At 34.9% G+C, this 23,783-nt stretch overlaps 1 protein-coding gene across 1 annotated transcript; it reads right to left on the reverse strand.

Annotated features, from left to right (window-relative positions):
* Nucleotides 1–19,692: 19,692 nt before the first annotated feature.
* LOC145682947 (uncharacterized) lies at nt 19,693–20,692 on the reverse strand. Its single transcript, XM_081754306.1, has 2 exons — nt 20,587–20,692; nt 19,693–20,381 (listed from the first exon to the last, which is right to left on the reverse strand). The coding sequence occupies exons 1-2, from the start codon at nt 20,690–20,692 to the stop codon at nt 19,693–19,695; spliced, it is 795 nt and encodes a 264-aa protein (XP_081610432.1).
* Between the last annotated feature and the right edge of the window lie 3,091 nt (nt 20,693–23,783).

Raw genomic sequence — 23,783 nt, forward strand, 5'->3', positions numbered from 1 at the left:
AAACTAGTTAGTAGGTAAGGCAAATAAAAATATATAATTTGTTTAAATAATGAATAGTAAGTTTTCTGTCAAAACGTAGCATGTGGCTGCTCTAACATACACAGTCAATTGTCTACATTTATTTGCAAATATCGTTACAGCTCCTCTGTAAAATCAAAATGTAAGCACGATATGTTTATATTAATAACCAAGATTTGCATGTTCCATGTCTCTGATAACTGACTTCTCTCTAATGAATATCGTAAAGCAGCCTGTAAAACTGCTTTAGCAATCCTAATGTATGCTGGAGTGATCTTCCTTTTAAATTTGTACCTTATGATGGAAGTATTAATTACTTAGATATATAATTAACGTAGTTTCTCAACGGTAATAAGTTGCACCTATGGCCAAGAAAATTGTAGGGTACAATATAATCACTCAAACTTATTACTTAAATAGGTAGTGCTCTGTTGTAATTGGAATAACATATTTTAAGAGAAGTTATAAGTTTATTTGCAATTTATATCCTCATTCAGTTTTATCCGCGAGAAGTTAGTGCGATGGTGACACACTATGTTGGAATTACTTCAGATGAGCACAGTAATATAACGAAATAACTCATTCGTAGGTTCCTCTTTTTTAACAATGTTCAAAGTTCTGTGTGTATTTCTGTATGACAAATAGATATCCTGTAAGACATGAAACAGGTCAAAGACAACTATTATTTATCATATCCCCATAGAACAATTAGACATCTTGGAGGCCATCAACAGAACGAAAACAACAGTAATACGACCAACACTTTGTGAACGACTTTGTGAACGAAATATTTGGCTTTATGAAAGACGTGCTGCACACAGCAATCATGCTCGTATTAATTTCACGGTTACTGAAATATCATTCGGTTAGACGTACGAGACCAGAAATTAGGAATAGAAAACTTTTTTTATGTATATCTGAAGCTCATATGAAACAGGTGCTAATGGCCGGATATCTCTGAAATATCTTGTAGGAAATACTACGTATCAAGATTAATGCCTTCAAAAGGTTGGAAAATATAATTTTGTTGCTACAAGAGAATTTGCCTTAAACTGTAGGAAAATGTATAAACTGGGAGAAGTATGAACATAGACTTTAATGTATAGTCTTAAAAATTATATTTCAAAGCAAACGTCCAAGAAATGTACCTAAGTCAATCACACTTCGCCGTTACTTAAACTTTATGTCCATCATAGAGTAATAGTACAATTCTTTATAATGTAACGAATCTCAATATTGCTTTTAACATGATCGTTTACACTTCGCAAACAATGTCTCAAAAGGTAACATTATTTTAAACTGTACATTTATTGAACGACAATAATGGTGAATTCATTTCTATTTCGGAAACCTTCAAATTGCCATATTTGACATTTTCTCTATGTACAAGGGAACAATTTATATTTATAACTATCAGCAAGTCATTGTTTCTTCTATGGACATCATTAATAATTTTAGCACGGTAAGTTATCATATCACAAACAAATTCTTTATTTCCCTTGTTTGAGGAACATATTAGTAATTACGATTTTATCAATTACCAAAAAAATTCACTCGATCGTAAATAATTGAATATGATTAGTGTGCCATTTTATATCAACCTTGATCTCAAGGCCTTCCATAGCATCATTTTCATCAGTAATTAGTTATAATTACTGAGTAATTCTAAGTAACTATTTATTGTGTCATGCCACAACCGACGTCCCATCGTCTAATTGTACCAACAATCACATCACATTTCTAATGTGATGTGATAAAAAAAATGGGCAGACGGCGGTCTAGGTTTGTGGTTATGGTGTTTACTATGGTATGTACGTAAGATGTAAATGATGCCCAGATGATGAAATAGGTTTTTTGAATCAGGAGTAATCTGCTTTTGACATTTTAAAAATCATTTACTATTATAATAATTAATTTATATTAAGCATTACACTTACGCTCAATGCACTCTGAAAAATACAAAAGAAATGCGTCGTACTGAATAGCATTTAATATAATATAATTTTATATTATATATTTCAATGTGATAGATAAAATATATTACGTGTATATTATTTAAAACAATCATATTACAGTGTTATCTGTAAAACAAATTAATCCTCAATATGATATAGAATTTCTGAGATTTAAGACTCGTAGAATGTGGAAATATCCCATTTTCCTTATAAATGCTAGTTTCCTCATATGAATTAATATGATTTGTAAATCCAAAAAATCTATTCATGAATAGTGAGCAAAATATGTATGAAAGCTTTACTAGGTTAATTCACCACTTCCTAGCCGATGTGTACCAGAAACAATTCTTATTAAACGGTTTACCAACATGGCATAGTCATAGACATTATGCGCGGCTGCTTTTGGAAGATAAGGTAAATACCTACTGTGTTATGCTTGTAAAGGACATTAATGGTAAAGAATACATGAATGTAACCATTAGAATCAGTTAATGAATAGTGATAGCACCAAAGTTTTTAACTCTGTCCATATGTATGTTAAGTATGTGGTAGCTAAGTACATAGTGAAATGAAATGAAAGACATTTTTTTTGAGTTTTACGTCCCACGATTATGCCAGCTAGGCTAACGCAGACAGCGATGATGAGAAATGTATGAAATGGTGGAATGAAAAAAGTGGAAGTAAAAGGGAGAACCACGAGCAAACCGCGCACACGGTGTTTGCTCACCTCAAAGTGCATTTGGCAGGAGCAGAGTTTGAACACGTTGCCCCATACAGCAGAGGTTAAAGCTCTACCACTGAGCCACCGAGATCCCCCCAAAGTACAAAGTACCTTAGATGTAATGTTTTCTTAGTTTCTTAGTTGCTTTCAGAAAAATTGCCTCATGTTCTAAATTTGAATCAAGGATTATATTTGTAACTATATTTTCGCACCTGATAGTCAATTTTACACATGACATTTTATCAATAGTGTGTTTAAATTTTTATCTGGAAGGCAAGTATTCATTAAATTTGATGGGAAAATAATCGCGAACGCAATTGGTTAGCCTCATATATATATTCTGCTTCATATGATGTACTACATAGTGATTGAGATTGGTTTGAATATTCAATTGGAACTAAAGGTTCACGTTGCGGATAGAGGGCACTTGGGCTTCGTTTTGGTTTAATCGGAAACGTCGAATACGTATACAAAAACTGTATTCATATATACGAATAAAAATATATAAATTTATTGATATAGGTAAAGAGTATTGAACACCCCTTCTCTTAACTAAAATCTTAATTATGATACTGCTTTGTGTTGTCGGTTATTTTTTTTCTATATTCTGAAAATTTCTTAAAGTAAATGTTACATTGTGCAAACGTTTCGGTAAACTTATAACTCTGTATAAGTATTATAAGTTCTAGAGTCAAAACAAATAGTACATACAATTTACTGAAATGTCGTTTTACACTAAAACTGTAAGCATGATTCTCGAATTTCCGTTTACTTGTTTCTACAGTCCAAACAACAGGTTGGATTCAAAATAACAAAAACTGAAATAAATTTATTATTTTTGATTCATTCGATACTTGTGTGATATTTTTATATCAAATTAAGGACCGCAAACATATCAGAAATGAATACATATACTAGAAGCGGTTAATCTAACTGTATGCCACATAATAACTTAGATTAATTTTCAAATTACACTGATGTTAAACAAATAATTTAAAGTATTTTATTCAGAATTACAATATTACACTCCTCAGTCTAAACAAACAGTTTATTAATAGCATGATTTTTTATAGTAAACTAATAAATTGCGAGGAAATGAAAATTCCCGAAGATGATGAACAAATTAATTATTGCCATAACGAATGAGCATGTTGCACTTTCTGTGATTGGAATTACAATTAAATTATTTGTTTAAACTTTATTTTCTACAGATATACTGTTTATCTTAAGGGAAATATAATTAACCCGAGACGAATCGCAAAGCGGGGAAAAGACTGAAAGAGTGTTACGTTGGTACCACTCTTCAGAAACTTGACACAGGTTCATGAGAAGCCGTGACTTTGTTATTTGAACCCTACCCTACCACCCCGTTATCAAGTAAACATTACCCACTGCCTCTACTACAATTACACAGCTGTATTGGTTTGGACCAAGTCGAGGTTTTGCATCACAACATTATACTGTCATTTCCTGCTTGTGTGAATCATTGTAACCTATTTACCGGGACCCATTCATGAAGTTTGAAGAGGAATCCTGGAACTTTTTCTTAGATTATGTTCTTGCGAAGATAGTACCACCAATATTAGGATTAATGGGCATAGACAAGAATTTTCTAGAGAACGATATTCTAAAGCTCTAGATTTGCCAGACCAAACTGCTTTCTTTGTGTACTTTATTTGGCGGTCTTTTGAAGTGTTAACATATCAAGCTGAGGGACATTTGGTCTAATGAGGGAATAGAACTAGGAAGGTTCGAACTCAACATGACCCTCAGCAAGTTTTACTTTGACTATGTCACAAAATGAGAAGAAAGGCGGAGGTTTGACAATTTAGCGGCTATCAGAGAGTTATTTGATGGATTTGTAGAAAGGTGTAAAGCAAGCTACTCACCACCTGAATATCTAATATTGATTAGTCCTTGGAGTCTTTCGAAGGAAATGCAAGTTTAGTCAATATATTGCAAGCAAAGCGGCCGTATATGGTTTGAAATTATTCGTGCTAGCACACACCCGTAAGTTTTACTTATAGTTGAAGAATTAATCCATCCAATTTCTAATAGTAGACGTAATATAACAACCGACAACTGGTACACGTCCATACCTAGCGCAGAAGCGCTTCTAATAGCTCAATGTAGCTCCCGTGGTATTCTCCTCAAGAAAAAGTATTAGATGCTTTCATATCAATCGCTTAAATAACACAAAATATTGTGTGTACTCTTTTAACGAAAAATAAGTATTTTCTACATGTTACGGTATTTGTTTGGATTCGGTCTAAAAGGCCGGTGCGAATTATATATATATACGTTCTGAAACTGAGAAAAAGATCTGAAACTGCCGCAAAATGGTTTCGCCAGTGGGAGGGGCGAATAACTCTTTGTCCTGTAATGACTCACAAAGTTTTTTGAATTTAGTGCAGGTGTCTTCTGAGATGCGAAAAAATAATAACTTTTACCACAAAACTGATATTTGTATTCAAAAGTTCAAAAATGGGTCAAAGAGCTTTCCTCATAAGAAATATATGCTATTATCACTCTTATAATTTGCACTACGAGTCAAGAAATCTTTCGAGTCTCCTAAACAACACTAGTTCACCTAATTCTTGGATTTCAAACACAATTTTGGTACTAAATGATCCGTATATAAAACCTATAAATTAAAAAAAATATACGATTACAGTGAAGAGTACTTATGAACTTTTTAAGTAACTCAAGCCATTACACAATATACTTCAATAAGAAATTTTGTTTAAATGTTGTTAGTTTACACCCTTCATAGACCTCCCGTGACGTAGAAGAAATAAGAGAACTTTTAAGTGGTGGAATACTTTTTGTACAGAAATTTACAAAACAAGACGAGAAGTGAGTCCTCGAGAATAGAGACGACACAAGAAGAGATTTCTATAAAATTTACGAAACGAAATCGAAAGATGTAAAGGAATTTCTATTCAAATTTTACCTCGACATATTCATGGTAATATATTAAGCATTCATTAGGCAATGATTTTCGTAAATAGTAGTATTTATTATTTTGAGAGGTAGAGGATGACTACGAATTTTTACTCAGCGGTTTTGAACTTAGAAATCGACATTGTACTGAAAATTATTAAAATTATTATACTTCTCTTTCCAATTATAGTCTCTTTATCTTCATGGTAGCGTATTAGAGCGGAATAGGTTTGTTAGTTCTTCCTTTTATTTGCTGAGCTTCTAATGCTACTCACGTCAGTGTTTCTTCCAGATACACTTCGCGGGCGGGCTTAGGGCAAAGTCCCTGAACTATCATAAATTATAAAATTCGCACACACGTTACTTTTATGAGCGTTCTTTTATGAAATAGTGTCTCAGACCAGCTCTTAACATTTTGATGTTCTCCCCGCAAATTGTCTCGAATATCTCCTGATCCTACTAAAATTGGGTATTTGTAAGTAAGTAATACTCATACTGAATGTTTCACAGATAAATTAGATATTTCACATTTACACACTCATTTTTATCCAAAATTTTTATTATTTTACTCCTCGAAGCTACTTTCTTTACAACAGATTAGGCTTTGAGATTCCTAATTAACAACAGGCTGAACATTAGACGTTTTTAAAAGTAATTCCTTGTCCGAGGGAAAATCTCAAGCAAGGCAGCTGTTGTTAAACCTCGGTTGTTTTCTTCAAATTTCTTAAATATTGATCATATTCTGACTTCCATCATGCCTATTACACAAAATTCGATACATTTACTGGTGTGAAGCCATATCTCTTTTCTAATATTGAAAGATATTACTTTCCATCATCTCGGAGAGCAAAACCATATTATACAAGCTGGCCCAAAAGTAGGTGCGCAACCCTGTACTGATTAACTCGTTGCTTTTTATACAGGATGTTTCGAAACAACACCGCAACATTTGGATGTGATTCCTGACACGAAGATACGAAAAAAGTATACATCAACTTGGGTGCATAAATCCTTCCTTTCGGAGTTATAGGCTGTCGGAAACGTGCAGAATAAACTTTGAAAATCCGTTTGTTGAAAAGTATGGGTCCTACCGTAGTCGGGTCAACAATTTACTTGGAACTAGTATCTACGCTATACGAATATCTGTGTTTCAGAATCCTGTGGTACTCCGCCAATAATTTTATAGAGGTAGTCGGAGACTACTTCAAATTATATCCCCATAATCAAACTGCCTGTATAAAGATTGTTGGGTGAGAACCTTAGGATTCTGAAACATTTATTTTTGGATAGTTTATATATAAGTTCTTAAGTGAACTCTTGACCCGGCTATGGTAGATACCATAGTTTATAGGTATGGACTTTCGAAATTCATTTTTCCATGCTTTCGCAAGCCTATAACTCCGAAACGAAGGATTTGTACACCCAGGTTTTTGTGTATTCATGGTGTTGTGTTTTGAAGAAATCTTCTACTTAACTTTAGCTACATACATTATTTCATACTATCCTTCGATGTGGACAACAAAACCATGTGCAAAAATGCTTTTGTTCTGTGACAATAGATAATAATTTCCAAGAATTGTCTCACTCCTCTCTATGCAGTGTGGCTTCAAACGTAAAATACAGGCATCAAATGATCTCTTCATCTTTAGGGATGATGGGAGAATTTTGGAAAGTATACATCTCATTCAGAGTTTAGGAAGTCTGAAGCTCGTTTGAACCTGCGAAAGTCATGTGAGATCATGCCACGAAGTACATATAATGATCAGTAAGTCTTAGCATAACGTTATACTATTTCCAACATAAATATTACCAACTTTCGATAAAATAAATTCAAATTAATTTAGAGAAATCTCACTACATTTGTGGAAGGGATGGGCAGTAGCGAGTTCGAGCGAATTTTCTTTGGAACTCGACTGAACAAATAACAGATATCTTTTAGCTCCAATCGAGAACTCGGCTCGAAAAATTTCCTCACACTCGAATCGAAACTCGACCCGAATTTGGGTCGAACTTTAAGTCGAGTCGAGCCAAAAACAACCAAATCGAACAAAACAACCTGCGCACTTTCAAATACTCTCCATAGTTATCATACATAGGCAATATAATTGTTCTCAATGTTACTAGATCTATTAGAACTTATTATTATTATTATTATTATTATTATTATTATTATTATTATTATTATTATTATTATTATTATTATAAGAACACCGTGCATAATCAATAAAGATAGTCGGTTTATCGTCGAGAAGTCGAGGAGGCAACGACGTCGTTCATGAGATTCTGGGTTTGAGTTTCGGAGAAATAAGTATTCAGTCTCTAGCCAAAATTTGTTAAAAGTTATATTTTGCCTACCAAATATGTTCAAAACTGCTGGTCCCAGTTTATTGTTGTTAACAGCTTGAGCGGCTTGGCAAAAAGCCATTCACAATCTAGCCAAACTGAGAATGAAGGATACGCATGAGTCGAGATATGTCAAAAATCTCGGTTCGAATTCGAGACGAGATTTGAGTTGAGATACATTTGGTAAATTTCGATACGAGTCAAGGCAAATGTTTTTCTAGTCTAGAATTTCGAGTCGATACAAAACTGCTGGCAAAATCTCTACTTGACCCGAATGTCTCGAAAATCTTTCCATATTCTTTAAAAATTATTTCGAACAAACTAATCACTCATGCGTAAACTTATTGTTAACCTTTTGCCAGTAAGCTTTAGTTGATATACCATTTCAGTTAATTAAAACTAATAATCATATGTCGTGATAATTGATGGTACTTGAAATGTAATAATATTCCTCTGTACTATCCACTGAGCTAGTTTGTAAGAAAATCTTGTGAGGAAGTGAACTTCATAGATTGTCTAAGTGAGCAATTGGCAGTCAATGGTACGTTTATATAATTGCAGTTATAGTCTTTCTGTTCCCATGAACATAATGAGCCTACATAATAACTTCTGAACTATTCACTTCCCCAACTAATGTGCTGAGTATGTCACGAGTAATAGAAGATATATAACGTAACATTTCTTGTATATCACATATTATGATATGAATATAAGATTATAGTGCATAGTATATTACAATAAATGGAACCCTTTTATCACAAGTAGCAGAATTCATAATAGTAATAATAATAATAATAATAAATATAATAATAATAATAATAATGGGCTATTTAAGACGGTGATTAGGGCAAGAGACTGAAGATGGAAGAAGTATGGAATGAGAATGTGTGACAAAACGGGAGTACGGAGCGAATACACACGGATACGATATTGTCCACCACAAACTTGCTTGACCGGTGATCGAACCAGGGACCCCCTACATCAGAGGTAAGTACTCTCCACTGAGCCACTGTGCCCAATTTTATCCGTTTAAGGCTTGCAATTAATCCGTTAAAAAATTAGCGATTAAGATAATCAATTTAATTTTTGTTAATTTTTAATTTATCCAAATAATTTTTCCTGGACTAAAGTTTTACTTGATGATCGTTAGAAAGTTCGTGACGATTATAATATTAATAGTTATTTTTTAAAATTTTAAAATTAATTGTTATTCTTTAAAATCGAAACTATGCAAAATGAATAGCCTAGAAATGCTTTTTTCAAACACTCCTTGGACATTCCTGATGATGACAGTAATATTTAGGTTTTCGAACATGAACCTTAATTTACGCTGTCAGTGTCCCCTTCTCTGAAAGAAGGGAAAACCAGTTGCTTATGCGCCAAAGTCTTGGAGAACAACGAAAGGCTTTTGTTGTTTAACAGTGGGGCTGTTTGAGATTTACTACCTTCCAATTTTTATCTCTTTCCATTACAGGGTGCTTTGACGTGTACCACTGACATTGTATCTTTCCATCTTGTAAAATGACAAAACGGTACAAAATTGGCAAATGATCTGTGCGTCATTAATCTTTAGGGTATAATACTCTAGGGCTTATACTTTTAAAAATAGCTGTTGCTAGCTCTAACCCACGAAACAAAAATAATCAGGAAGTATATCCTCCCTTGAGATTTTAATATTTATGCCAGTTTATATAGAATAAAAGCTTTTTTATTAAGTTGCATTCTCGTTACATTGACAGTCCTTGAAGAGACAAGTACGACTTAAAATGTTTATTTCTAATTGTTTATCTGAACGGGGAGGAAAAGCAGTATGTCAAACTCCCACAGCCAAAACTCCCACACTCAAAAATGTCAAAACGCCCACACAAATAGTCATAGCCCCCACACAAATGGACAAATCTCCCAAATCCACTTATGGTCACAACTCCTACACTCCAGAAATGTCAAAACGCCCACAGAATCTTTCATAACTCCCACACAAATCGACAAATGTGAGCAGGTCAAAACTTCAACAGCCAAAAATCCCACATTTAGAAAATGTCAAATCGCCCCCACAGGTAAGCGGTCATAACCGCCAATGGTCATAACTCCTACACAAATGGACAAAACTCCCACACGCAGAAATTGTCACAACCGCCAGACAAATGGACATAATATCCATACTATCGGACAAAACCCAACACACTTTGAAATGATCCTGATTGCACGTCTTGTATATTTCGCACCCTTAAAAAAATAAATGTAAAAAAAAAAAAGCGCTTATGATCCAAAGTGAAGGTGATAAGTGGACAAATCCCCTTGTGTTACTTTTCCTTTTTTTCAGCGTGTGAAGCTTACAAGATGTGCAACCATGACCATTTCAAAGTGTGAGAGGTTTGTCGATTGGGTGGTTGTTTTGTCCATTTGTGTGGCGGTTGTGACAATTTCTGCGTATGGGAGTTTTGTCCATTTGACTGGGAGTTTTGTCCGTTTGTGTGGGAGTTTTGTCCATTGATGTGGGGATTGTAAAACTTGCTATGTGTGGGTGTTTTGTCCATTTGTGTACCAGTTATGAGCGATTCTGTGGGCGTTTTGACACTTCTTGAGTGTGGTATTTTCGGCTGTGCTAGTTTTGACCGTTCGTGCATTTGGGAGATGTGTCCATTTGTGTGGGAATTATGACTGATTGTGAGGGCGTTTTGACATTTGCTCAGTGTGGCAGTTTTTGGCTGTTGGAGTTTTAACCTAGACCCGAAGGAAACAAAACTAATGAGTAGTTCAGTGAATAGCAGGTCTAATATTTTTGTTCGGTAGACAAAGTTTGAGTACTTACAAACACGCCCGCAACCAAAGGGGGCTAGGGGCCTGGGCCACATACACTTAACGTGGCGTCTGCGAATCTCAATGCAAAAAAACAAAGGGGTAAGTCATTAAAAATGCTCTTGCAAAAAACATATTTAGATATTTGGAAGAAAATTTTTAATGACTTGCCCCTTTCCCTAACATATTCATCCCCTCCCAAAAATCTGTGGTTGGATTTAAGTTTGCTTAGAAAGAAGTGTCTGGAAGTTAATTTCAAACTGTAGATGTCTTCTCAAAGGTGAGATGATGAAAATGCTTTATGAATCATAAATGCTAATACAATAAGGATTATTTGAAATCTAGATTGTAAACGATAAAGTGAAACAAAATGTCTTTAGATATATCAAAAGGCTGGTTTACACATTTGTTACACATTAGAATTTCTTACATCATATTCATCAGGTATTCACGGTTTCGTACTTAGGAAAGCCTTGAAAATAATCTCCTTATTCAGTGTCATTGTAAAAGCATTAAACCGCCCGTTCTCAAAATTATCATATGAAAACAACTATCAATATTGTTCAGTCGCCCCTTGTGAGTCTGATAGCTCAGATAATTCGCTAATTAATGTTGTAATTGGTGATGTCAGAACTGACAAGTTGCGCTAAGGATTTTGTAAACATCGAATTTGGTAGAGTATAAAGTACAGGATCTGACCTTGGTTGCATACGAACAAACCTCGAGCATATACAAAAGATTATGATGAAACAGATTGTGGTGTTCAATTGGTTCAAAAGGGTGAGATGGTAGCAACTTTTAGTATTGGTTTATCTACTTGCACTTACTTGTAGTCTCGGCGTTTCGTTATTGACGATTCTTCCTGTGGACTGATGTCCGTTCATTCTTTTCTCTGATCAGCTGGGCGTTCCGGTAGTCGTGAGCTAAGGGTCTGCCAAACCTCGTCAGGAAAACTAACATTGTGAAAACATCAAATTAATCAAAATTGCTTTTTAACAAATTATCCATCGTAGCTGATAGCTATAACGTTAGCTAAGACAAGGTGCTTTTTAGGCTAGAGCAAGTAAACTTCTCGTAGACTCGCAACTGTAGCTCGGGTTCTTACACATTGACTCGTCTCCCATTCTATTCGGAATACCTCTTCCAAAAGTCTCTCAATGGTTTTCTTCGATATCCCTTCCGGATTAATATCCTGGGTCATTGACAATTTCTTCAGTCTCGATAAAAAGTGTGTGCTCATAGATTAACCAAAGATGAGGTGATGATAGGAAAGCTGACAGTTAAACAGTCTGTCGTTTTTGTTGATTAAGAAATTACCTGTGTTGAAGGAATTAGCAAACAGCAAGTAAATTTTTTGTAAGAAAAATAAATGAACGTAGAAAAAAATGAAAAGTGATTCAACTTTAAACAAACGATGATGCTTTTTACTGCATAGAATTTTAAAATAAAATATTCCGAAAATAAAACGCTTTATGATGTGTCCAAATGAAAACAACTATCATTGAAAGATGACTTCACACACACCCTGAAATCAAAGTCTCGAATGAAAACATTTCGGAGACAAGAAAAAACCTTTTTGGTTTCTCTAAAAAAAGAAACATGAGCATCTTTGTGCTTCCATTCAGTCTTCATAATAAAAGTCACAGCAGTGATTATAGTCTGGAAAGAAATCATATATTAAGAAATGATGAGTACACCATAAATGTTCACAACACTAGGTAGTTGATAGCATAATGGTCAAGGGCAAATAACGTGCACAAAGCAAAGTCGATGTTGTAAATCAAAGGTATGTCTGGAAATCGCAGGTACAATGTCTTTACGTATCGCATAACTGGAAAGTTTATTCAGTACGAGTAGATCATAGGAGTAGGTTAGACAGGTTTCATATAGTAACATCACAAGAATTAGTTGATACAGTCAGTGACTGACTAAAACACGTAAGATATGAAAGTAGGCATAATAATAAGATAAAATTATAAATGGAATAAAAACCGACGAAAAATCGGAGGAAACATGCAAAAGTAATAATTTAAATCGTAATCCATACGTACATATGTATATATAGTAAATACAAACTCCAATAGCAATTAAATTTAACTCAATAGTCAAAATAATTATTACGCGGTAGAAGAACAAATAATCTAGCTACCCATAGAAAGAATAGATGAAACAACATAAAATATTGTTGATTTAAGTTTGTTGAAAAAAAATTGTAGAGAATTTAGTTCCACAATGGTTGTCGTAAAGCCCTTTGCACTGGCTATTAAAGCTTTAAATACATCAACATGTCAGACTATCATAAAACACATTCCTAAATGCCTTACTAAAATATGCGATAAAAGAGAAAGAATCTTCTTTATTCTTGCATGAAAGTAAACGTGAACCTACAGGAAAATGTGAAATCAAGTCCATTCTTTAAATATACATAAATACATATCACACAAACTACACAAATATTCGTCAAACATAAATCCCAAGTCTTCTTCATGATGAAATACCCAAGTTTACCATATACACTACAGGCAATGAAACATTTAGAATTCATAAAATCATTAAAAATCACACAAGAGGATACGACCGTGTATATTCCTTTCAAAAGTATACATTGGCTGAGTATCTTTCCAATACCCCATAATAAATCGTAGGGCCAGATCAAACTAATCCAGGAAAAGAAAACTTCATTCTTCTTTATATCCACCATTTCATCATAAAATGCATCCTGAATAATACGAAAAATTTATGAATATCTTATTCTTTACTACCATAACATAGATAGCATACAAATATCAATTCAAAATTCCGTCTGTCACGCTTTTCTTTCTTTTGCAAACCACAGTGTATCAATAAGATATTGATTTAGCGCCAAAATACTAACTGTTCATGTTTTAAGCTCTAGATAAAATAACCAAGAAAAGGAAATGTGTTCTCCAAAGTTAACCAACAGTTCTAAGTATCTCCTTTTCTTCGTGGTATTGTTATTGCTGGCAAGACTTAGAAACACAAAAACAATCAAAACAAATTACATAATGACATGGCGAGTGTCAAAATAAAATTCGTCACCACCTTCACAGATGTTCCTAAGTCATCAAATATTCCTTACAGAACTGTCCTCTTCTTATTTTTTTAATTTTTGGAAAATGCACAGGTAAAAGACGGTGATAGAGATCCCGATTTTCCTTGTCGAAAATACACAAAACAATACAGTCTACTTTGTCAAATGATCCATTAAAAATTTTCGTACATTTAACAATGCAATTCTCGCAGTAGGTTCCTTTGGGAAATGAAACGCACCGGCAGACATGCCGGGAAAAACCACAGTGGAAAACTGATTTTTCAACCCAAAATCAAAACAATTGTTATAAAAATTCTCCAAAGTTTTCTTGTTCGCATCTCTGGGACTACACGTCAACAATACATGATCGGCGGGGAGATTATAGTTTGGAGCAATCTTCACCTTCCCGCTTTTCAAACTACATATTTTCTCACAATGTTTACTAAATTCTTCTCCCTTTTACTCGTTTTCCTTCTGCTTCTCCTAGTACGTTTTCAATCTTTGTACTGGAATCCAATCAATCTTGAATGTTTCTTGCTCAGTGTTAAACTTAACAAAATAGGAATTTGGGTAGTCAATATTCTGAATGATTCCTAGACGAAAATAATGTCCATTAAAAGTTCTGGTGGATCCTTTCTTCATGGCACTGTCCTGAATTTACACCTTGTCTCCGACATTGAAATTGGGTCTCGAATGATGTTTGTCATAAAATATCTTATGTCTCTGAAACCATTTGTCATGGGCTTTGTCTCGTATTTCTCCAAGTTGCTGCAAACGTTCAGCATTCTCCTGAAAATTGAGACGGGGTGTCCAAAATTGCTTCCTGTAGCATTCTATATCGGAATTCATACAACTGTTAAAAATGGCTGTGTCCTAGCGATACATTGACAGTTAAATTGTGGGCCAACACAACAGATGGCAGCAGTTCGACCAATTAAACTTGACCTTTGTTACACAATGCACAATGTTTAGGATAGCTAACTCAGCAGTCCCGTAATGTGATTGAATATTTACAAATCGAATCTTGGCTCCAGTCATTGCACACAACTCCTTGAATAAGTTACTAGTAAAGGGTGGGCGTTCGTCTGTGACTATTTCTTTAAAAATATCGTATTTTAAAATTACGTTTTCTTAAACAAAACTACTTACATAATAAGTTGTTATATCTGCTAGTGAACCACAAATAGTGTAACGAGTAGCAGGATCCACAACCACGATCAAATATTTGTCTCAAAATATTACTTGGGGGTACCCCGTCCGATATCTATAAAAAGGCGATGAAAGGCGGCACTTGAGGATACATTTGCATACCGTAACAGAACCAGATTTGTTCTTGCTTGTCTGAGAAATTAAACATTCCTTGCATTTCTGAGCGATGTAGTGTTTCATTTCAGGGAAATACACAGATTACACCAAAGGATATGTCTTAAAAAACCTGCGCGACTTGAACTAACGACAGACGTATGAGCCACATCAAAATCTTTATAGCACAATCCCAATGGTACACCAGCTGAAAATTTTATACCACTAGATTTTTTTTTGTTTTCTATTCAAAATTCCTTCTTTAACCGTGAAATCTAATGCCTGTCTTTCAAATTTTCGAATGTATCTTTTCCTTATTTTCTAACCATTCCACAATATCTTTATATAAATGTCCTTCATTTGTTCATCTGTAATTCTAGTCTCGTCACTTAGCATATTGTTACACTCAGTAACAGTGGAATAAAAATACTCGATAATCTTTCTCATTCTGTTGCTCCTCACAAAGATTTCTGTGGGCACGAGAAAAAACGTGAAACAGCATCAACCTCTACGTTAGATACTGCGCATACATGTGCCATAGTAAAGTTATATTGTTCAAAAAAACTAAGCCAACTCGCAAATTTACTTACATTTGTGTCTGCTTCAGAAACATTGAGCTCTTACAATCAGTTTTCAAGTAAAAGTGTCGTCCTAGTAAAAAATAACGAAAAGATCGGAGGACATATATAATGATCGAAAGCTCAAGTTCATAAATATGTCTAGATTTTTAATTTTACTTAAGCTACGGCTATAATAAGCAGTGGGTACTAACTCTTGATCATTTGATGTTGCTTGAGCACGGTTACTAAACCGGGATTTGATGCATCATAAAAGAAATACACAGAGTGTTACAGATTTTAATGCACTAAATATGGCGACTTTATGATAAGGTATTATATTTTCTAAAAAGCATCTTGTTTTTGTGTCCACTTAAACCGTACATCTTTCCTGCGAAGCGACTTCAAAGGCTTCGCGATTTCAGGAAAAAGGTAAAAATTTGCTTAGAAAGCTAGCTAACCCTAGAAAACTCTTCAAATATTTTTCGTCTTCGGACGTTTATAATTACTAATGTAGTAAATTATATTTTTGGAATTTCGCAGTCATCGTACTAAATATCTTGTCCCAAAATCCTAAATGAAAAATAAACCAATTTTCCTCTTCTTCGTGCAAGTTTAAGACCACGTTCTCTAATTCGTTTAAATAACTTCCTGGTGTGAATGGTAATATCCTCAAAACTGTTGACATACAGGAAACAACAATAAAGTACCCAAAATCGTGTTCAGATTCTAATCCTTTTCATGTCATGTTTACACATCTGTTTATACTAGCGGAACTAGTGATATGACCCTCAGGGAATGGTGTAAAACAAAAAAAAAAAAAAAAAAAAAACAATATCTTGGATTGAAAAGGTAGTGACAAGTTGATATTCCTCAGCGATCCTCAACTGGAGGAAACCACTGAATAAATCGTTGCAACACAAGTAGCGACACTTATTAAGACTCGAAAGAATGTACTCTATCGAAGGTATTGGGAAACTGTCAGGTGCTATATGGAGGTTAATGAACCTGGCGTCCAAAACAAATCTGATAACTCCAGACTTTTTTATCACGAGGAGAATGTGTGAATTGTAACTAGATACACACCTTACAATTACCCCTTGTTTGAGCAAAATATCAACCTTTTTTAACTTCCCTTAAATGGAAGGTAATTGGAAACTGATTAGTATGCCCTGGGGCGTCATCTAGAACTTTAATTTAATGTACGTAGCCCTTAGACACCCCAAAATAATCATCTGACCAAGAAAAACAATGCTTATACTCCTCTATAACAGAACAAAATATTTGATTCTAATCTTCAGAAAGTTGAGGGTTAATGGCCAGACGCTTGAAGTCAAAACCGGCAGGAAACATACTGTTTTCTTGTTTACGGGCTGAACCATGATTTTGAGCAGTATCTGTATCATTTGGATCATATGCACCCTGCCCAATGTCAATAGTTACACCTAAGTGAACATTTTCTCTGAACACAACATTTTGGTTCGGGTGAGTACTCTAATAACAGGATTGACAGAATCCACTCTAGACTCATTCACAAAAGTTTCAGCTTTAGAATATTTTTCATTGGGTTTCAAAATATTCGTAACACCCACTAAATCATTAAGTTTACGAACAAGCACGGAAACTTTAAATTTTGGTGGTAAAGTAACAGATTTGGCCGTTATGAAATACACTTCCATTAAGTTCGCAGTTTGGTCGGAAACCGTTCCTATAGCATGACCCTCAGGTAGTGCGTAATGAGTGGGTTTTCCAAGCCTAAGTATGTGAAATAGTTGAATGTCCTGGTTAATAGCAACATGATGAGGAAGTAACTAAGCATTCCCCAACAAAACAAAGCTGAAAATTTGTCTACAACTCTAAAAGAATGCATAAAAGAACAGCTGTCAATCTTCAAATCAGCTAACGTGTTAGTTTCAGGTCCGTTATCCTAGATATCACGGATAGTATGTTCTTCAAGAAGGTAATGATAGGAGGAAGAAGAATCCTAGTACAAATACAAATTTGACTACGAGAATCCAAAAACGCCTTTTACTTGTTATTTTCAATAGTAATTTTGATACAAGGCAGAATTCTATCCCTAACAATGGGCGTAGTTATCGTGTGGGTTTTAAGAGCAAGTATCTCACTATTCACCGAATTATTTTCGCTATTTAAAACATTACAATTATCATTTCCCTTGAATTGAGCCATATTGCATAGTAATATATTAGCTGGACAGTGTGTATTATTTGCGTGAAATGTACTATAATTCTCGCTACGTCTGTTCTGTTGGTTCTCGGCAATAACATAAGTATTCGTGGGAGAAACCATTTTGTTATACGTAGGTTAAAAGCGACAGTAGTCGACCGAATTTGACAACTATCTACTTTGAAATTTTGCTAGTGTAGACTGCTTTATTACAAAAGAAAAAAAAATACATTCATTTTATAGAATGCAGTGTTCAACAAAAATACAATAGATCAAACGTTGAATAAAATTCTTCTAATGTTGTTTTAAATTTAAATTTTGTGAAAACTACTAAAACGTATAGTGCTCGACCACAAAAAAATCAGTGGTCCACCTGTGTTTGCTACAGTAGTCGACCACTAAAAGTATGAGACATTTATATGACTAAAATATGAAAAATATGCCTAAATACTTCACAATATATTATAAAACTGTTTTTAAAAACATTTTTCTTGTATGTTGCCTCTTCTAATAAACTAATATAGTGCAAAGAACTGTAATCCTTATGCTATTTATACGTTTGCTTACATCCTACTACAGTTCAAAAGAAATTCTTCATCACTGGAGTCACTTTGTCCATAAAAGCATCGAGGACACTGAAATTCTTCATACGTTTGTGCAGTTGATGCTTCTAAGTCAGGATAAAATGCTCGATGTATTTTGAGAATGCATACCAAATTCATTTTTCCGGAACATTGGTTACACATAACGCACTTTAGCGGGTAATTCAATTCAGTGTCAAGGCACTGTTCACATTGCATACACTCAACTTTTCCATTTGCAGCATCATCTCCATCATTTGCGCTTCTGCTTTTCTCCCTATTTGCTGGCACACTTTCGCACAGGTCTGTTTCACTGAAAGAAGTCCCAGTGGTATTTATTAGGCCTATGTTATTTTGAAATACATTTTCGTCCTTGTCCTGCCCGTCCTCAACAAAACGTTTTCCACTGTCTTCAACTTCATTTTGTTTAGTTTTGTCTCGGTTCAAAGTAGACGTTCCTCCCAAAGTAACTGGCTTGCTTTTAGATTTTCTTTTCATTTGTTTCCCAAGATTTTCTTTTACGCTCTTCTTTCTTTCTATCCTGTAAGACTTTCGCTTTCTCTTTCTCTGAGTGGTACTTTATCTATTCAGAAGAAGATATGACGAAAGGAAGTTTCTCTAATCCTCTATTGCTATTCTTTCTCGCTGATGTTTCTTCGCCTGGCCACCGCAAATGATCTTGAAAAGAACTTGATGTAGGGCTAGATTGAAGTGTACAAGTCTCAGGATTTTCAACTTTACTAGTATTTTGGTCACTAGCATCAATTTCAAGCAATTCCGGTGTAGCACTTTGGAATGAATTTTCTTTTGTAGCTTCCGTTCCTCCGTACTCAAACCATCGGGTATATTTTCAACACCTTTTTGAAAAAGTTTTTGCCACAGTGTAAATATAGCAAGTTCGTGATCGGAAACGTTTGTTCTTCACAAAGTTCCGCAAGTTTTTGAAACGTTTGTGTCACATCCAACCCAAGTTCATAATTCACAACCTCGAGCGCAATTTTATATTTCTCATTAATAATTGTAGACTTACTGCTATCTTCGGAAACACTACTGAGCAAGACATCATTGTTTCTTGATTTGAAACACTTCGTATAATCAAAGCTATTGGGCTCAAATGGGAAAATTCCGAATTTTTTTGAAGGCACTTTTTATCTTCTGATGTTGCTTTACGTGGTATTACTTCAAAGAGAAGTGGACAAATATATTGTTTAGATAGGACCTGATTAGGATTCTGTCATTGCCGTTCATTAACAATACGTTTCCACTTAGTTTCCTCTAAGATTCCTAAATCAGCAGGTTGCAATATGCGTGTAGCATTAGGGTAAAGGGCATACAAGATAATACCGTTATCCGTGCAGAACTGGCTTGTGTGAAGAGTTAAATGTGTCTTTTGCCCATCAACAAAAAACAAGACGGGAAACATGGTTTGTTGTTCTTTCAACCATGATAGAAGTAAATTTGCAACATACTCGTAAAATGTTTCAAACTTCATCCATCCGGAATCGGATAGACCTAAGCCCCATCCTTTCGGAAAGGACTCCACGATGTTTTTAGGAGGTTTTACATATGGAAATACAACCATCGTTGGTAAAGTTTTGCCATCAGCAGTAAAACCAGCTAGTACTGTGATATTATCTTCTTCTGAACTTGGTGTAATTTTGTAAAGATTTTTCCATCCTTTAGGGCCTAATACAACTCCAGTCTTTTTACACATTTGAAAGTTTGTTCCATCAAAATTTAGTACAGGTGTAGGATCTCCAAGTATGTTTCCATATCCTGACTCAGTCAGATAATCTTTCAGTTCACTAAACCAGTTTCTTATTTCTATTTCAGATACACACGCACGCGCTTGCGACACTATCTCAGGCGATCTCTCAGACAGTTCGGTATGTCTTTTCAAACACGCATTATACCAGCCAAAATCTACCACCAGAAGTAATATGTTTTTGCACCGTGTTTAGAAGATCGTCCTTTTCATAGGAAATCCTGATTTCGCCACAGCAATCAACCAATCGGAAAGTTGTTTCTCCTCTTTCTCCGACAATATAGTTGAGGGACCCATTTTACTTCCTTCTGGACGCCTGTTGTGTAATTTATCTAAGTATTGTTTTTGGCACACCAAACGTACTCGAGGCTTTCCGCCTACTCATTGCCTTCGACCTTATGGCTTCCAAAACATTCTTCATAGCACCTTCGGTGTAGTCAAACAAACGTTTCTTGTTGACTGGAGCCATGGGATCTTTGACTTAGAACGTTTTCCGTGAAAACAAGAGAGAGATTATATTAGGTTTTCTGTTATGATACGAATGATAAGAACAGTTACATAGCAAGAAAACTATTAGTGTCTGAACACTATTTCATTTTCATCGTACGCCCATTGTCATACTGCAAGGTTATCATACATTGATTTAAATAAGGTCTGGCTTAATAAATGTAATTTGTGCTAGTCATACGACAAAAATAGAATGGTGTGTACAATCACTTAGGAGAAACAGGCAAGCGAACATAATGAAAAATGGAATAAATTTTTCCTGCCTAAAGAAATATTGCGAATTTTGAGCATAACACTTAACAGATTTGAAATCAGTTAGCAGCTATGCGTGATCAGACCTAAACTGTATATCGGCTTCAAAGTTGGCTACGTTAGAGAGTATTGCCCCTAATTTAAATTAATGGAAAGGTAGGGCCTATCATAAAAATGATGAGTATGAACTAAGCTACAACATCATTTAATGATGTGTGTATTGCTGGAAATTCTTTCAACGTCACTACTTTCCAAATTTCTACATTATATTGACTTTTTTGTAAAATAAGTAATTAAATCAAGACATAAAGTTTTAATGAAATGCCTTACGAGACAATTCATAACCGGTAACAATTGAGGGGCTTAGTGGAAAAAGGGCGTATCACAAAATTTGGAAAATCGAGATATCTACAAATTTGGATACAGGGAACTAACCGGTATATTGAGCAGAAATGTTAGGATTCAACTCCGTATAATATGGATCCCATAATCGTAGGACGAAAATTAAGAAACGTTTGTATCAAAACTTTTAGTGGAAAAAATACGTATCCCCTTTCAGCTGCAACTCTCTGTGGAAAAATGACGTATCCCGCTTCCGTCTATGTGAGTTTGTGGTGATATATCACTATCTGTCATTGATTATCAGTCTAGAAATCGGCCAAGCGTTACCGCTGATACACATTGCTGTTGAAAGTAATAATGACCGCTATGCAAGACGTTGAAAGTAATTCCAGTCTAGGAAATTCGGCTGTTAAACCACGAAACAGACAAAGAAAAGAAGATAAATGGAAGGATAATGAATGTAAGCTTAATAGCGACACAGGGAAGGTTTACATTCGTCCCATAGGTAAGGAAGTACCGGATAAAATACGAAGTGATGTGAGGTGTTGTAAAACTGATTGGTGTATATAGGCTATTTGAAGGATATCGATTCTGAAACCAAAGATAATATTTTAATTTCGTTTTACAACGTGAAGATTTCAACACGCAAAATGCCTATCTATTTGGGCTAATGAGGAAGTCAGAATGTGAACGTGTGTATATTTAAGACAGGAGACATGTGAATGTCTTCGGGCGCGCCAATACTTTTCATAATTTTCTTCGTCTGTCAATAAGCATTCTGCAATACCCATGGTATCACTGAACGTAGATTGCATACCGGCGTGATGAATAGAGAACACATACGAAAGATAAACCTCCGAAAACGTTGTTTTCTTGCAAAGAGTATCGTCCAGGTAAACATTAACACTGCCGCCATGCTATTTCGGAAGAAAAACTAAATATTATCAGGAATCACATTAGGTCGTTTCCAAGATAATGTTCTCACTACAACAGAGCTGCAAACCCTGAACGCTCATATATACATGCTGTAGTTTCGGTGCTTTCTTTACAACTAGTGTACGATTTATAACTGGAACAATGTGAACAAAGGGATGTCGGTTCAGTGAAATTACATACATATCGATATGTGTTCAATAATGAATTTAACAACACATTAAAAGTGTCTGGCACCGACACTTGTAAAACTTGTGATTCGATGCTACACATAGAACCTAGACCACCTGAATATCATATACATATTCGTAAAGCCGAAGCAGCCTACCAATCTTTGAGAAATGCAAAATAGAAATGCAAATAAAATAACAGCAGTACCATAGTTGCTGCTATGGATCTGAATCAAAAACTTCCAACACCGATGATAAGCACGCGAACTGTTTTCTATTTGCGGCAGTTGTGGACATTTTGCTTCGGGTTCGAATCAATCAAATAAGAAAATTTTGTTGAAACCAAATGTAATGATAGGAAATGCTGAGGAATGTGAGAGTGAGAAAGAGTTAAGGGTAGAAGGGTTAACGGAAGAAGATATAAAAAGGTTTTACATGCAAGGAATAATTTTGACCAAACTAGACTCAAATTTGGAGAAAATACAAAACCAGAAATTAAAGACCAGGTAGAAAATTGTGCTCCGATTATGTAGCTTTACCAACAATTTTAACATGTATGGGAGGTCATAAATGGTACACAATCCTCGATATAGAATCGGCTTATCATCAGGTGTCTATCTCCAAGGAATCAATAAAATTTACAGCATTCAACATACCAGGTGTAGGTACATATTCCTATAAGGTTTTACAAATGGGATACGTTCAATCACCAGCGGTATACAAGAGAATAGTGGCAATGACACCTTCGAACGTACGCCCGGAAGCAGTATCGTATTACATGCATGATATATTTGTGTACGTAAACGAGAGAGATATGATCGTCCGCGTGTTGAAGTCAATATTTCAGAAATTTAGGCACTATGGTCTGAAGTTGTCAGTAGAAAAATGCCAATTCATGGAACAAAAAGTACTGGCGTTAGATCATCTAGTCTGCGACGCAGGTTACGAGATCAGCCCGAAGGTAATTCAAGCAACTAAAGCTTGTAAACCACCAAAATCGGTGAAGGAATTAAAACCATTTTTTGGTTTGACGAATTATGTTCGAAAGGGATAGTGGAAAGAATAAATTATCACTGCATTATAGATGACAAAATCTAAAAACTTTGAAGAAAACAACCTCAGTGGTTATCCTAGAAAGGTGTTTTGCATAAGAATACTCGCGCAACTATTTGTTCAGAGTATCAATTCTGGCTTTTGTTTTAATGTAATAAACAACAAATTTAGGTCTCAAGTGTTCCTCCTAGCCAAGAATACTATGCTTGAGATGCATACTTGAATCAGTATGACTGTCTCAAGGTTTTGGGAAAGAAGAGTTAGGTCTTTACTGAACAAAAAACATGAAGAATAATGAGCCCT

This window comes from Thermobia domestica, chromosome 4, assembly GCF_964235325.1.
Source record: "Thermobia domestica chromosome 4, izTheDome1.hap1.1, whole genome shotgun sequence".
Classification (NCBI taxonomy): domain Eukaryota; kingdom Metazoa; phylum Arthropoda; class Insecta; order Zygentoma; family Lepismatidae; genus Thermobia; species Thermobia domestica.